The 15,508-nt window shown below is 41.9% G+C and overlaps 2 protein-coding genes across 5 annotated transcripts in view; one reads left to right on the top strand and one right to left on the bottom strand.

The window, feature by feature from the left end:
- The first annotated feature begins 237 nt into the window (after positions 1 to 237).
- On the top strand, positions 238 to 3,681 carry RPL30 (ribosomal protein L30). The gene is made up of 5 exons (XM_084510456.1): positions 238 to 345; positions 438 to 488; positions 1,296 to 1,441; positions 2,163 to 2,293; positions 3,574 to 3,681. The coding sequence occupies exons 2-5, from the start codon at positions 468 to 470 to the stop codon at positions 3,621 to 3,623; spliced, it is 348 nt and encodes a 115-aa protein (XP_084366582.1). The 5' UTR covers positions 238 to 345; positions 438 to 467; the 3' UTR covers positions 3,624 to 3,681.
- Positions 3,682 to 4,861: 1,180 nt separating this feature from the next.
- Positions 4,862 to 15,508, bottom strand: part of MATN2 (matrilin 2) — a 66,114-nt gene continuing 55,467 nt past the window's right edge. For 2 of the 4 annotated variants that reach the window (XM_084510453.1, XM_084510452.1), the window contains exons 22-27: positions 14,482 to 14,895; positions 11,755 to 11,907; positions 7,592 to 7,663; positions 6,899 to 7,009; positions 6,570 to 6,656; positions 4,862 to 5,213 (exon numbers count right to left, since the gene is read on the bottom strand). In XM_084510453.1, the coding sequence (XP_084366579.1) occupies positions 5,161 to 5,213; positions 6,570 to 6,656; positions 6,899 to 7,009; positions 7,592 to 7,663; positions 11,755 to 11,907; positions 14,482 to 14,895 (890 nt within the window). In that variant the 3' untranslated portion in view covers positions 4,862 to 5,160. Of the gene's footprint in view, positions 6,657 to 6,898; positions 7,010 to 7,591; positions 7,664 to 11,754; positions 11,908 to 14,481; positions 14,896 to 15,508 lie in introns of all 4 variants that reach the window. The other 2 variants (XM_084510454.1, XM_084510455.1) reach the window with 2 other exon arrangements.

Genomic DNA, 15,508 nt, shown 5'->3' with positions numbered 1-15,508 from the left:
AGAGGCGTTTAAAATCGCTCCGTGATGCACAGGGCACCGTAAAGCGCTGCTGATGAAGGACACGACGAGGAAAGCGAGCGCGCAGAACCAACCTTTCGGGCCGCTGACGCGCGGCCGCCATTTCACAGCGCGTCCCCCTCACGTCCCTCCCCCTCTCCCCGCCCCCTGGCCGCGCTAAGCCAATGGGAGCCGCGCGCGGGGGCGGATTGACAGCCGGCGGGCGGGGCCGGGGCGGGGCTGGTTGGCGTTCGCGCCTCTCGCGAGAGCTGGCGCGGCGGGGAGAGGCGGCGCGTGCCGCGGCTCCTTCCTTTGGCTCGCGGCGGCCATCTTGGCGGCGCCTCAGCGGTGAGTGGGGCCGGGGCCGGGCGGCGCGGGGGGGCTCGGGGGGCCGCTAACGGGCGCTAACCCGACCCCCGGTCGGCCTCTGTGTGTTCCAGTTCCCCCCCCAGCCGACGCCAGCCAGCGACATGGTGGCCGCCAAGAAGACGGTGAGTGGCGGCCGGCCGCCGCGTGGCCGCGTGAGGCGGCGGCCGGGCCTCTGAGGGGACCCGCGGGGGTTCTGAGGGGACTTTGGGGGCTTCTGAGGGGCACGGCCTGAGGCCGGTTCTTGTGGGCTCGGCTCCCTCCACCCCAGGGCATCCCAGGTTGCTCACAGGGCCCCTGTGGTAGGGGGAGGAAAGGGGAGCTGGTGCTGTGGTCCTGGTGTGGGTGGTAGGGCGGTGGAGCTCAAACTTTGCGTTTCTGCCATCTTTTTGCTATGATTTCAAGTCTATTCCAGCAAATACGGGTTTCTTCGTAGGTGGTGGCACTCGCTGTTGCATGAGCACCACGTTCTCGTGTTGGGGGGGCTGCTCGTTTAGCATGTGGTTGCTTGTCTTTGCCTACCTGCTTAATGCTGTCAACACGTGCCCTGGGAAGTGCCACACGCCCAGCCTAGCTCAGCTTTGCAAGGTGGAGGTGGTATGGATATCGATTCAACTTGGCTGAGCTTTGCAAAGGCACGCTGCTTACACCACGATGCAGTCGATTAACGTAGGTAGCACCAACAACGCTTTTTTCCTGTGTAACTGGTAAGAGGTACTTTGATAAAGTTGGGCAAGCATAGTATCAGCATCCTTCTTACCCACAATCATATACTGTGCTGGCTCTTTATTCCACATTCCAAATAATATATCATGAAAAGATTGCTGGTAGTTGAAATTTCTTCACCTTAAGTCTTACGCCGTTTTGCAAAAGGCAAAGTAGCATATGATAAAGCTTTCTTTTTTTTTTTTTTTTTTTTTTTTTTCCTTCAGAAAAAGTCCCTGGAGTCTATAAACTCTAGGCTTCAGCTGGTTATGAAAAGTGGTAAATATGTGCTAGGCTACAAACAGACTCTGAAAATGATCCGGCAGGGCAAAGCCAAGCTGGTCATCCTCGCCAACAACTGCCCGGCTTTGAGGTAAGCAGATGTGTGAATTATTACTTTTTTAAACTAAGGCAAATGCTTTGTATAAATACAGCATGTGCTTCATGTGAATTGGTAATACAGAGTAGCTTGTTGGCCTGTTCCTTGCTGCTATGAATTAAACATGGTGGGTTGTTTGGTGTATACAAATTTCAGGTCTGGACACGTTAAAATTCTTCCCAGCTGTTTTTTAGGTTTCTAATACCAAGAGTTCACATTAGAGAATATACTTTAAGTTTTTTCACACCGTGATAGCATTCACTGAAAGTGTAATGTGACCCAGTCCCTGCTTTTTCAAAGTAATATATTGGGAAATAATTTTACAGGAAGGAAAAACTGGTAGTTGATATTGATATAAAATACATTTGAAGCATAAAAAAAATGCTGTCAAAGTTATAATTTAACTTTAAGCTCCTGGCCATAGAAATAATTCTTTTGAGAACAAAGTCTTTAGTGGTTTCCGTCTCCTGACGTGTTCCTTGTTGAATTTGTGGGGCCCTTTTTTGTCATTAAGGAGTATCTGACAGGTTAAAGAAAGTGTAGATGCAGAATTAACATAGGGCACTGTTACATTTGCTTGCAAGAAGATGATTTTTTCTGGGAGGGAAGGAAAACTGTAGGGTTTAAGTATAGCTGGAGTTAGCCCTGCTTCTGGTGTATTATGGTTGATCAGAATTGTTTGTCAGTGCTTTAATACCAAGTTTTTGAATCTCAGAAAATCAGAGATCGAGTACTACGCTATGCTCGCAAAGACCGGTGTCCACCATTACAGCGGCAACAACATTGAGTTGGGTACAGCCTGTGGCAAATACTACAGAGTGTGCACGCTGGCCATCATTGACCCAGGTATGTGTCTGCTGCTGTATAATGACCCAGACGGGTGTGTATCAGCGGTTCTTTCATCCTCCAAGCACTGCTACTCACTAGTATGTAACATGCAGGTGTGATGTAGCTTTGCTGTAACTTCCATTGGGCTTCATTCTCAATTTCTTCTGCTCAATATTCTGTTTTCAGGAGTTCTAGGTTCTTAGAACTTTGTTGCTCTTCCTTACATTTGCATGTAGCTCCTTTCACTGTTAAACCTTGGGAGCTTACCTGTCACTGTAATGAGGTTTCTTTCAGTGGCTGGGAAGGAACTTAATGGGACATGTGTCTAAAACCACTGCTAGGACATGAACTTGTGTCACCTGCTCTCTGTATCAATTGGGTTTGAACTTTGTTAATCCAAGACAAAGGATCTCAGCAAAACAAATTGCTGGGTTATGAGTTGTCTTGCTTCCCAGGGTGAGCTATAAAAGAAAAAGCAACGTGCAAGTGGATACTAGTCCAGTACCAGAGCTGAAAATCATATTAAGTGATAAAACTGTAAATTGGTGTGTAATTCTATGGCTTAGTAGCACTCTTTGTTCAGAGTTGTTCAAGTTCCTTGTAGAGTCTGCTAATTAGGGGACTTCCTATCTTATTTCCTGAGTCTTCTAGAGAAGAATCTAATTACCTTCCATTGTTCTGTTTGACCAAGAGTTGTCTTAATTGAATGCATACATACGGATTTAATGATCCTTAACTTTGATCAAATGTTCCCCAAGTGACATCAGTTTGAGTTCACTGTTTCTTTAGAAACCTTTATTTAGCTTGTTTGTATTAAAATAATAGGTAAAACTTTGTTTTTAAAACACTGCATTTAGGTTTGTTTTATTTTTTTTGGCTGCCATATTAAGAGCTTTATATTAAGCTGACTGTAAGTTAAAGAACTGCACCTGAAACTTCCTGCTATGTAGTGCAATGCGAATATTCTCGCTGTCCTGATATTCTCGTGATCAGGGGAGGCTAGACATTCGCTATATTAAAGCTGTGCATTGTGTCCTCCAGGACTAGATTGTCGCTCTAGTACTGGCTTTGTGAATGCTAGTGACAAGTATGTAATTATCATAACCATACTGAGTATCTATTAGCAAAAATGCAGTTAAAAGTATTTTTATCAAGCCATCAAAATTACTTTTTTGTAAATAAACTGTTTCCACATTACTTTTACGTTTTGTTTGTAGAATCTTTTTTATTTTTTTGCTTATTTCTGGAAATGGATCTTTCTGTAGGTCTTCTTGTAACGATGTATTTTTGTTTTACAGGTGACTCTGACATCATTAGAAGCATGCCAGAACAAACCAGTGAGAAGTAAACGCTGTAATGGTGTTCTTTCTACAATAAAACTGGTTACAGATCTGTTTTAAGAAAAACTTGTATTGTATTATACATTTTTGGTTTTAGGGAACAAACTATATAAACGAAGATTCTTTATCACCGCTGTGTTTTTTGTTCTGTTAGAAGTAACATTGGCGGGACAAAACTTGCCTGTTGCTTTCTGTATGAGTTGGGGCTCTTCAGAAGGTAAGTGGAGCAGGAGTTGACCACAGTAAGCATGGTGTCAAATCCCAACAGGCTGTGACTCCCTTAGGTTTTGGATTTTGGGGTGCTAATGGGAAAACAAGTCATCATGTGAGGCACAGTAGCAAATTTGGGACGTTGCTAGGGGATCCCAGTGACTTTACTAAAAAGTGTGAATAAATTTTAGTATTTTTTTCACCTTATCAGTCACAAACTACTAATGCAAATTACTGTGTATTCATTCCTAAATATGTACACATGTTACTGTTGAGGATGTTGGCATTTTCTGGCTTTATCCTTTTTTTTGTGTGAGATCACAGTTGCATGATGTTCCTTAGTATTAGTGACTAATAAATGGGGTGTTGGCACTTTCCTGACGTTCAGTGAAAGGAACATTTAACAACAGTCAGTATGTACCAGCAGTCTCACAAAACTTGCATTCTATCTGCCAAAGAATGCTAAAACACAAAACACCTTTTAAAGCTTGTTGCTTTGTACATGTGCACACTTACTAGTTTGTCTGCCATGATTTAATCTAATTTTGCTGCAACTACTTTGGTTTTGTAGCAGAACAGATCAAGTTGTGTACTTCAGGTTGCAGACAGTAAAGAGGCAAAACAATGTGTCAAAGCAAAGAAGGAATTGCTGGTGCCTGTACCTATTAAACCCCAGATTTAGTTCCTTTAGTTCAAGAAATGGTTCTGGTGCTGCTGTCAATGTAAAAGTGTAGCAGAAGAGAGCCAGCAGACTCCCTGCTTTGCTCATTTACATTCATCGCGTTTTCAACACAGACAGTATAAATTCATTATTTCCAACTGATTTCAGTAGTCTGCACTTGTTGGAAAGAATGTATGAAATCTAAGTGCTGCGAATGCCATCCCACTGTTCTGTTCTTACACATGCACGTACATACAGCTACACGTAGGCGCACAGTCAGCGTGCTCGAAATAGGAGCAGAGTGAGTGGAGGAGGGAAGTACAGAAAAGCAACCCAAATAAATTCATACCTTTAAAAATACTTCAAAACGTGGAGGTTTCACATCAAAAATAACAGCATTTTAATGTTTTGCATAGCTTATTTCAGTTTAGTTCTACTGAATTAGAATTTTTGCTAGTTACTAAATTGTTTATATATAAAACTTTTTAAAAAAAAAAGTCTTATCTGCAATTAATGTAAGACAGAACACACAGTATTACAGATGCAGGAGTCCAAAATACTCTTATTTAACTTGAGACATGGGTTTGTTACTTTACTTTAAACTGATTTAACAAAATAGCTCTCCCAACTTTGTATGTATAAATATACAGTGTAGTGTACACTTGATGCTTTGGTCAGTATTTTAGCCTGTTTTCCAAGTCTTCCATTCTCTTCGTCATTTCTTCCAGTAGGCAAAAGTTAAGGAAAGAGCTAATGATGATATGCAGTATTAAAAAAAAAAAAAAAAAAAAAAAAATAACGTCAGCTGTCTGATCAGTCAGGTATTGTGGAGCATGACATCACATAGCATGGAATAAAATTGGAAATTAGGAGGGTTTAGGAAGGTTAGTCACCTTTTGCTTGGGAAATGGCTGGGTATCAGTCTGTTCATGGGAGGTAGTAAGCAATTGCCTTTGCATTGCTTGTTTTCTCTGTCCTTCCACTTCTTGAACAATTTTTTTATGATGACTTGCAAGTTTTCTTGCTTTAATTCCTCCTTTCCTTTTCCCTGTCCTAGTGGGAATTGGGGGAAGGGAAAGGTGTGGTGTTTACCTGCCCACTGTGACAGATTCACAACCCCCTCCCCACTTTATGAAATAATTCTGCTTTGCAAGGAATGATTTATAATTAATGAAATGAGCAAAATGTGATGCCTTGCCACTAAAGGGTTCTTGGGAAGATGGGAAATAGCAGTGCGGCTGGCTGTTGAGATACACAAAATAGCTGAATGTAAGGTCTGAGCTGGTAGGGGTACTCTTGAGAACCTACTAAATCAGGCTTGGTGGACAAACATACTGTAGAGCACCCTGTGATTTGCTTGTCTCTCAGTTGCTGAAATCTGTGTTTTGGGGAATCTGACAGACTTGCAAAGAACACTACTGATGGAAATTATGGGATATAGGACAACTGCTTCTGTGGTTGATGGCTGAGCTGGCTTAAGAGCAGCACTCATCTCTCACAACTGATAGTGGAGTTCTTGGGCAGGCAAGTTAGACAGTTTCAGGTTAGCATGTGTAGCATTGCAACCTCATAATGAAGCTTAATTTGGGGAATTTGAATCTATCAATCTATGCTTCTTTTCTGTGTGAATAATTGTTCATGTGAAAATAATTAGACCTTATGTCCTCTGCTTCCTCTTCACTGAGAATCTTACCTTACACACCTTCCTGCCTCCGGTGCTTCACCTAGCAGCTAGGAAGGGAAATATCTCATGGTTCCTGTTGCTACTAAATGTTGTTAACATCTGAAGTAAAGCAAAGCAGAGAGTATTGGTCTTGACTTTAACCAGTGCTTTCTTTGCTGATCCTGAAGGTGGTAATTGTTACAGATTATTAAAAGATCCATATTAATAATTTGATCCCTTCTATGAAGGAGAAACAGATTTCAAGTCTTAGGAGCCTTGCTTTTTGGAGATTAACAGTGTCTGCGAAGTAGTTCAGCTTTTCATTTCAGTAGAGTGATCTGTGCCACGAAGGCAGCTTATGCTTGCTAGTTATAATTTCTTTTAACCCACCCCTCTTGATTTACATACAAGAAAGGATATATCGCTGTGTGAGTTTTCTTACTTCACTGGTTGCGTAGTTCTGGAATGTCACAAGGTTTTCACATTTGCATTGGTCTTTGTCTTTTGCTGAAAAACAGAAATAGGCAAGCATAGATTTAAATGCTGAATAAATCCGATGGGCTGAGGGAGAGAAAGACAAATTTTAAATGTAGAGCAGGTTTAATACAGCTCCCTGTTCTGAAAACAGGTCAACATCCAAAGGAATGCTATGGGGCAGAGTTTGTATACTGAGAAATAGTACACAGCATGCCTTAGCCTAGATAATGAAAGAGCAGTCTGGATTATCTAAACAAAGGTAACCTAATTACCTGTTGTTCTTGTGGAGTGAGTGTGACTGTCTTCAAAATGATACTTATGGTGTATTGCAAGATTGGGGCAGGCAAGGACATCTGTGATGGTTATTGTGGTTGAGTCAGGTCCTGCAGGAAACCCCCCCCCAAAAGTCTAAAAATGAAACCCACTGCACGTAATTATGCATTATCTTTGCTACTCACATGCACAGAGTTCTCCTTAATTAGTGAGTAATCTCACTGACTGCAGTGAGGATCATTCATGGAGAGGACTAGCGATACAAAGAGGTGAAGGAACCAAGCTGTTAGGCTGTATTTACTGCGTACATGATTTAAGGTGTGGGTTGCAGAACGGAAAGGGAGTTGTGAAGGTTCCTGTGAGAAACAGAAGTGATTGAAAGCTGAACATGCTTTAAAAATCAAGCAGAGTGTTGGAATACAAGCTTCCCCTTGAAGAAATTCATTTGGATGGTGTAAAAAGGGAGCATGCAGCCATGCCTCTGTTATGGTGGCTCTCAAATTTTCTGTACTAAAAGCAGATGTGAATTGCAGAAAAGAGGGTAGATTTTAAGGGGGTTAGGGTGGGAAATGAGTGAACAATTCCCCTGTAGGTGAACTGTTAGGGTTCTCTCCAGAAGCAGCCATGGAGAAGGCAGCAAATTTAGCGGCAATTCGGGGAGACAGCAGGGCACTTGAGTCAAAACAGCCAACCTGAAGACTGGGGACCAGTCTTACGAAGCCTTCCAGATGACGGATCTTGCTGGTGAGCTGAATTTTTCATGGCTGGTAGAAAGAAGAGAGGTCACAAAAGAAGAAATAAAAATTCCCCAGAAATGGAGATGTTACTCGTCTCTCTCTCACCATTCATCGAGAACGTATCATACGTGTGCAGGCTGGAAGAAGTCCGTGTGATACATAACCAGGACTGACCCTTCATCTTGACCACCAGAGCTCCTCCAAAACTGGAAGTGCTTTAAAAATACTTCATGATGGTAAAGCAATTTGAAATTACAGCAACTTATGTCCTTTAGTGAAAATCCTTGTGTGTTTCACTGTCATCTATGGGCCCTTTTGGGGTGAACTGAGTAAGAATAAAAACTGCTTGCAGAAGGAAGATGTCTCATTCTCCTTTGGTTTTCTCCATAATGGGAAATGTGGATCAGGGAGTTTGGTATGAAGGGTGTAATTGAATTTCTTTAATACTCTACAGTTATTAGCAGAAGTACAAGCTTATAGCTCATCAAGCATAGACTTTAGACTGTAGGAATTTATTTCAGACTCCATATACCCAATTTTTAGTCAAAGGGTGTCTTTAGAGAAATGGAAACATATTTCAAAACCCCTTATTTTACACCTACAGGTATAACCATCTCAAGGGTTGTTCTGCACACTACCTGCTTCCTGCCGCTAGAGGGTAATGGAGAGACAGCTTTTGATTCTTAGGAGTGAGTTCTCTGGAAAATTACTACTTCGCTTTCAATTAGTTGTGAATTTTGATGGATGCACAATAATGTGCAGATGTACCAACTTGCACTGGGAAGCAGATGACACACGGGGTTGGGGGCTGAATGCTGAGCACAAGGAAAAGGGCATCAACAGAGATGAGTGGTGGAGCAAGACCAGAGTTCAGCAGGCAGAACTACAGCACTTAGGTACATCAGAAAGCATGACTGGGGGCCTGTTGGTGGAGGAAACACTCAGAGCTTAGATCTGAGTCCAGAGAGGTGTGGGATGAGATCACTAAGTAAGGAGGAAAGAAACTAGGTGAGGTGTCTTGTAAAATAATAAGCACCTAGGAACAAGGATGGTGAAATTCCCCCTGTAGGTGGGACAAAACAGGTAAGGTGAGGCTTGAGTAGTTGACACTAAGTAGTAAATTGTGTGTAGTCGTGGCCGAGTGGTTAAGGCGATGGACTAGAAATCCATTGGGGTTTCCCCGCGCAGGTTCGAATCCTGCCGACTACGGCCGGAGCTGAAGAGGCTCTGTGCAATTTTATGGATCGCAGGAAGCTTGGCACCAATGTGAGGAAGAACTTCTTCGTGGTGAGGGTGATGGAGCTCTGGGACAGGCTGCCCAGGGAGGTCTTCTCTGGAGATATTCAAGGCCCATCTGGACGCCTACCTGGGCAGCCTGATCTAAGGAACCTGCTTTGGCAGGGGGGCTGGACCTGATGGTCTCTGGAGGTCCCTTCCAACCCCTACAATTCTGTGAAATCGCTCTAGAAGTAGTTAAAGGATCTGTAGCCTAACAAGACTGTCTAGGAAGGATAGAAGAACTGACGTGAAAAGTTTGAGATCTCGACACTGGGCTGACATAGAGAAAGAGTTGAGGATTCACATGCAAGGGATAGAGAAGAAACAAGACTGAGAGATATGTTGGTGGGGCAGGAGGGCTTCCAGTTTGGGAGGGTAGTTGAGCACTTCAGAAACTCTTATTCAAGCTTCAGAGACTGGTTTGGAACCAAACATTTCTGATCTCACCACCTCTGTCAAATCAGACAAGTACAGAGGCTGCTAGTTTCTTTCTAAGTTCTTTGATAAAGTCAGTGCAGTCAGCATAAATACTCAAATTTGCTGGGGAAGCCACGCTAAAGTTAGGTGTTTGTTTTTAATGTTCTGTTTTGGAACAAAATCTAAACATTACGTTAGAAAAAAGCCTCCGAGGATGTATCTTCAAAGGCAGTGTCTGACTATTTGCAGCAGCGATAATGATCTGCAATTTGGAAGAACAGAGTGTTAACCAACAGGTGCCATCTGATCGGGGCTGGGGGGCCTTGTGACAAAAATACATGTAGCCGTGTAATTAAAGGCTCCCGTAATGCACGTGCTCAGAACATGGAGGCCATCGTGATGAGTGCCTATTAAATATGACATCACTGTAGCCTTGTTAGTGCTTGAGAAATTAATGTTAACCAAGGCAATGAATGAGAACCCTCCAAGTGAGTTCCTCTTACTAAGAAGCATAATAGAAAAGCATTTTTTTTCTCCAAATTACTAGTCATCAAGAATAATTAATGGTAATCAGCAACTGTTCCACAGAGCTGATGGTTTTCTTGCAGAATAAAAGGAAAAAGCCTTACCCCTAAAGAGATTTGGATGACTTCTGTTTTTAACTTGTACACATGCAGCACATCGACAGCTGGGACTGGGCATAAGAGTCTTTGTCAGTGGAGTCCGCATCTGAGCTGCACGAAGTTCAGAGAGCTCATCCCTGCCCTCAGGCTGGTGCCTTAAAGTCCTCAGCTGAGGACCAAGGCTAGAGTCAAAATGAAATTACTGCGGTTGGAAAGGAGGGGAAAAAAAAAAGTAGGCTGAGAGGAAAAACTGAAAGGAAAAATAAACTTTCAGCTTGTGTAACAGGCATGGAGGCAGAATTTCTGGTGGTATGAGTTGATGAGCAAATTCCTGCAGTGTCCAGGAAAACAAACAAACAGCTGAGGCACTGCTTAGAGGTGAGAGAGGAGAAGGACAGAAGCTGTGAGGCACCACCTCTAACCAGTTACTAAAGGTGCAGTTTAGAAACTGCCACAGAGGGGCAGAATTTACTTATTTTTCATCTGATGGCAAATATATTTAAAAAAAATGGCTGCTAAACACTGCTGTGGGTACCTGAAGGATGCATTTCCATCACTGAGCTCTGGGGTTTGCTAATGAGTGAGAATTATTATACCAGTTGCCAGCTAATTTTGGCCTTGGCGTCTCCCCAAGCTTTTAAGATGACATGCTGTCATCAGTAGATTATCTGCCTGGTAAGAAGGTTAATGAACAGACTTGGGTTTATGCTATCACAGTATTTTGAATTTCAGAAAGATGGAGCTAGAAGATTCATATGACAATGAGAAGCACAAAATATACAAACTAGGAAACGTTCTCACATTCCTTTTTTTCAGATTCTTCCCTGACATCTGTGTGAGGAAGAAACGCACCACTACTTGCCAGTGAATTTTACACAATAAAGCTAAAGAACAAAGTAAAACCTGTTTGCATTTAATTTCAAGAAAAAAACAAACAGAAGTACTGAAAATTAAACCATCCTGTACAATTCTAGTGTTGTGCTCAATTTTATTTACAGTGATGCTTCTGGATTTTGCTTCAGGTATAAATTTGAATGTTCTAAATAATGCTGAGTCCTGGGAACGTGTGAGTGGGAGAAACATACTGTCCTTCCTCTAGCTGAACAGCTTCCATCCCAGCTCACATTCCCCCTGTACCTTGCAAAACGTCAGCTGGGAATGTTTAGATTGAGGCAGTTTGTGCCAGAATGAGGAAGGGTGCTTTCTGCAGCAAACCTTCCACGTTTGTGAAGCAAAACTTGGAGATTACATGCAACTGAGATCCACTCCTTGTAGCTTTGAATATACATTCAGTGAACTGTTTTTAATGTTCTATAAATATGCACAACAGATCTTGATAATTTGTTTTGCTGAGTTTGTTTTTTTTTTTTTTTCTTTTGCTACTGATCTTAAGAGCAATTTACAAGTCTCATTAGGCTCTATAAATCCATTATTATTTTCCCACATTCCTAATGAACTAGATCATGCTGCTTCGGCAGGGTGGGGTTCAGTGCATGGCTGACTTCAGTGTAACAAAAAGAAAGCAATCGATTCTTCTAAGCACAGAAGCATACATTTTATACGAGCATTACGAAAATAGAGAAAATGAAATTATTCTATACCTTTACCTGGTGATAGATTAGGTGTATATATTCCTCACGTTTTAAAGAGCAGAAGAATTACCTTGAGCCTTGCAATGTCTGACACCAATGACCTACTATGACAGAGGTCACCATGAATAAAATTCCTTGTTACTTCAGGCCTGCAAAATAGATCTATAAGCATTCATTCCTCTTCTAGCTCAAAGTGGAATACTGTTACCTTCACAGATCTGGACTTTTAGCTCTTCACTTATGTCTTCCAAAGCTGTGAAATCCTCAGCGTAGAAGAGATGCTTATATGATGGCTGAGAAGCAATTTCCAGCAGTTCTTCCTCAATTGCTTTTCCTATTCCAATGGCATAGATAATTATACCTAGGTTCAAAAGAAAGTGCATATAATTATTATATCGGCATTTCTAAACCCCTGCTCCTCCATGAAAGGAAAACGTGAGCATTAGTCATTTTAGAGAGAGAGCGGGAGAGCACAAGAAATGTATATATTACATGCTGTATATCTTCAAAAATGTGTTTGAACAGGCTTAATATGCTTCAGTTATTTAAAAGATGTGCAGAAATTGCTCTGCTGTCATTTAACAGGTAGATGTTTTTTAAGATAAAGAGATGAGGGTTGGTTGGCCACTGCTAACAGTAAATGAACCCATAAAGAGCACTGTAAAACACCCAAGGGAATTAGATGGAAGCCACTAACTAGTGGTATACCTCAGGGGTCAACACTGGGCCCTATTCAACATCTTCATTAAGGAGCTGGATGATAAGGCAGCACATACCATCAGCAGGTTTGCAGAGAACACAAAACTGGCAGGGCTGGCTGACTCACCCAAGGGCCATATTCCTATCTAGAGGAATATGAGGCCACACCTGAAGCACTGTGTCCAGTTCTGGGCTCCCTGGTACAACAGAGACCTGGGCATGCTGGAGAGAGTCCAACAAAGGATCAAGAAGATGAAGGTGCTGGCAAATCTCTCTTATACAGAAGCACTGAGCAAGCTGGGACTGGTCAGCCTACAGAAGAGAAAGCTTGGGGGAGATCTCATCAATGCCTCTAAATATCCAAAGGGAGGATGCAAAGAAGATGGGGCCAGGCTCTTTTCAGTGGTTCTAGTGACAAGAGAAGAAGGCATGGGCACAAACTGAAACACGGGAGCTTCCCTCTGACCGCCAGGAAAGTTTTTCACTTTGCATGTGATGGAGAAAAGGCACAGGTTGACCACAGAGACTGTGGGGTCTCCCTCCTAGGAGATTTTCAAAAGCCATCTGGATGTGGTCCTGGGCAACTGTCTCTGGGGTTGGATGGGATGACCTCCAGAAGTCCTTTCCAACCTCAACCACTCTGTGGTTCTGTGAATCATACAAGTCAGCCTCCCAGTTGTACTGAGAGTTCCTGGTCTGTGTGTGTCTGTGCAGGCAGGGTGTGTGCGATAAAGGTACTTACTGGGATGGTGGGGAGACCTGTTATCTGTCAGCAAATGGGTCAGACTCTTGAAAGATGCCAGTAATTTTTTAAAAATATATAAATAATTATTTTTTTTCACTGGAATCCTCAGAGCAAAACGATAGTAGATGCTTTAATTCTAAGGGATGGGTTAGGCGGCACAGCAAAGGTACCCAAACCCGTGAGGGTAAGAACATGGGAAAGGAATCCTGGGGGTCTAGGAGAGAAAGGCCCTCACAGCAGGGATGCTTCATACAGGCATCTCCCCTGCAGACATGCTAGCAACTAACCACGGATTTCTTTATTCTTGCAAACCTATCACTTGACACAACATTTCTCTACATTATTTCTGGCATAGAAATTGTCCACAGCTAGTATTGATTTTCTGATTCATGATACAGCAATTAGCTTCATAGTACTTCAATCTCTTTTGCAAGTTCCAAGAGCAAACAGTAACTTCTCAGCTGTTAGGTTTCAGATAAAACTTAAGATAAGAAGGTTTGGTGTCTCTCTATTATCACTGAATAGTAACAGCTACATACTCACTGAATTGTAACTTTAGCCTTATTGATGAAGAATCCTGGGCCTGATAACATCGTAAAATATGCATTTTTCAACCCTTCAATATTTTCCTTGAGCATCTCCTTACTTTTTGTCATGAATCTGCCTACAATTGCACTTCAGCCAGGAAAGCAAAACATTCACCAGAAGCTTATTCAATTTAATGAATGAACCAGTCATGCTGAAGTCTGTTGCTTTTTAAAGACTTGGAGATATCAGTGATAAAGCATTCAAGGCCAATTTTATGTTCAACATTACTACATTGCCTACACTGCAATTACACAAGGGATGGATTTGGCTTGTAGTGCTACAAATATCAGTATAAACAGTCTGGAGCTGGGGTTTCATTCAGTAAGTAAGCAAGGTTGGCTTAGTACTGTTTTCCTTCAGTCCTGTAAATTCTCCACTTACTTACCCAGACCTCACTATTTAGTGTATAAATCTTTCATTTTATTTTTTTTTTAAAGCACTTGGTTTATATTTCATTGTAGTAGCAGCCTTGCTAGCACATACTCTTTTCATATCCTTTTCTTCACACAAAGAAGTCCAGTCCTGACCAGGGCTACACTACTCAGACATCACTATGACTGTCATATCAAGTCAATAAAACAAAACCAGAAAAAATATGTGCAGCATCATTGTAGTTTAATCCAGCAGGCAGCTAGGTACCACACAGATGTTTGGCACACACAGTGGAGTATGGGGGAGAGAACTGGGAGGAAAAAAGTAAAAGTTTGTGGGTTGAGATAAGATAGTTTAATAGGACAGAAAAGGAAGAAAAATAATAACAACAACAACAATAATAAAATACACAAAGCAAGTGATGCTCAGTGCTATCACTATACTATCACTACTCTCTGATTCTCTATGATTCTACATCCTCTTTATCACAATATTTGCCTTGAAGAAAGAATCAACGACACTTCCACTCACCAGTTTGCTTTGCTCTAGCAGCCCACCCAGAGACTTCATCTTGGGCTCGTCCATCCGTAAATACAATAGCGATTCGAGGGACATTTGCTGTAAATGGTCTGGCGCCTTCTGTTTCTGTGAAGCTTCTCTGAAACATTTGCTTCAGAGCCAGTCCTGTCATGGATCCTCGCCCCATATATTTCATTTGTGATACAGCTTTCTTCATGTCTTTGGCTGAGCTGAACTGCCTTAATGTAAACTCTGTGCGGACTTCACTGGAATACTGAAGCAAACCAACTCGAGCTGCTTTGGGTGAAATCTCAAGCGTATCCAATATTCCTGAGACAAATTGTTTCACAATTTCAAAATTATCCTCTCCGAGACTTTTCGATCCATCAATCACAAACACCAGGTCAACCGGGCCTTCGGTGCATCCTATGAAATAAGCAGCAGTGTTTAGACCATGAACAAGTTGACAAAGCTGAAAATAGGACCTAGACACATAGGGACTATGTGAACTCAGGTATCATCTAGAGTACCTTGATCCTGGCTCAGACAATCTTGCCAGTGATTCTAGAGATGTTGTATACGTTCATATCAAAAGGTCAGAGTGTGCCCATGACTGGAGTTTATAATAAAAATATAATCAAGATGAATATCTATCAATATGTGCTGCTTTGTAGAATACTACGACTCTTAAAAATACTTCAAATGTTTAAAACTTTGCAGTAAATTAGATTTTTAAGCAAATTTTAAGAATGATTGTTAAGTGGGGAAGACTGTAACTGAAGAACATAGCTAGGATATAGAAACAGTTTTGACCATTTTTTTCTAGGGATGGGCCTGTAGGCTAACTTTACCTTTGTGTAGATGACCAACACTGAAATAAATGGAAGAGAATCACTGAAGCTGTATTCGTACTGCAGAAGTAGCAAAAACATAAAGGTGGTACAAAGAGATGAGTTGCTGAAGCTATACTTGCATATAAGTTGAAAATTTAGAAGTTGTGTTTAGAGTTGCAGGAAAGAATGAGGTAAGAGCTGAAGAG

This window comes from Aythya ferina (assembly GCF_964211825.1).
Source record: "Aythya ferina genome assembly, chromosome: 2".
NCBI classification, from domain to species: Eukaryota; Metazoa; Chordata; class Aves; order Anseriformes; family Anatidae; genus Aythya; species Aythya ferina.
Note: the sequence above shows the minus strand (reverse complement) of the source record. Positions and strands in the feature narration are given on the sequence as shown.

What these genes read in the sequence shown, in the direction of transcription:
- RPL30 (XM_084510456.1), top strand. Translation starts at nt 468, where the DNA reads ATGGTGGCCGCCAAGAAGACG. An exon ending in TGGTGGCCGCCAAGAAGACG is followed by an intron (nt 489 to 1,295) that starts GTGAGTGGCGGC and finishes TTTTTCCTTCAG; the next exon opens with AAAAAGTCCCTGGAGTCTAT. An exon ending in AACAACTGCCCGGCTTTGAG is followed by an intron (nt 1,442 to 2,162) that starts GTAAGCAGATGT and finishes TTTGAATCTCAG; the next exon opens with AAAATCAGAGATCGAGTACT.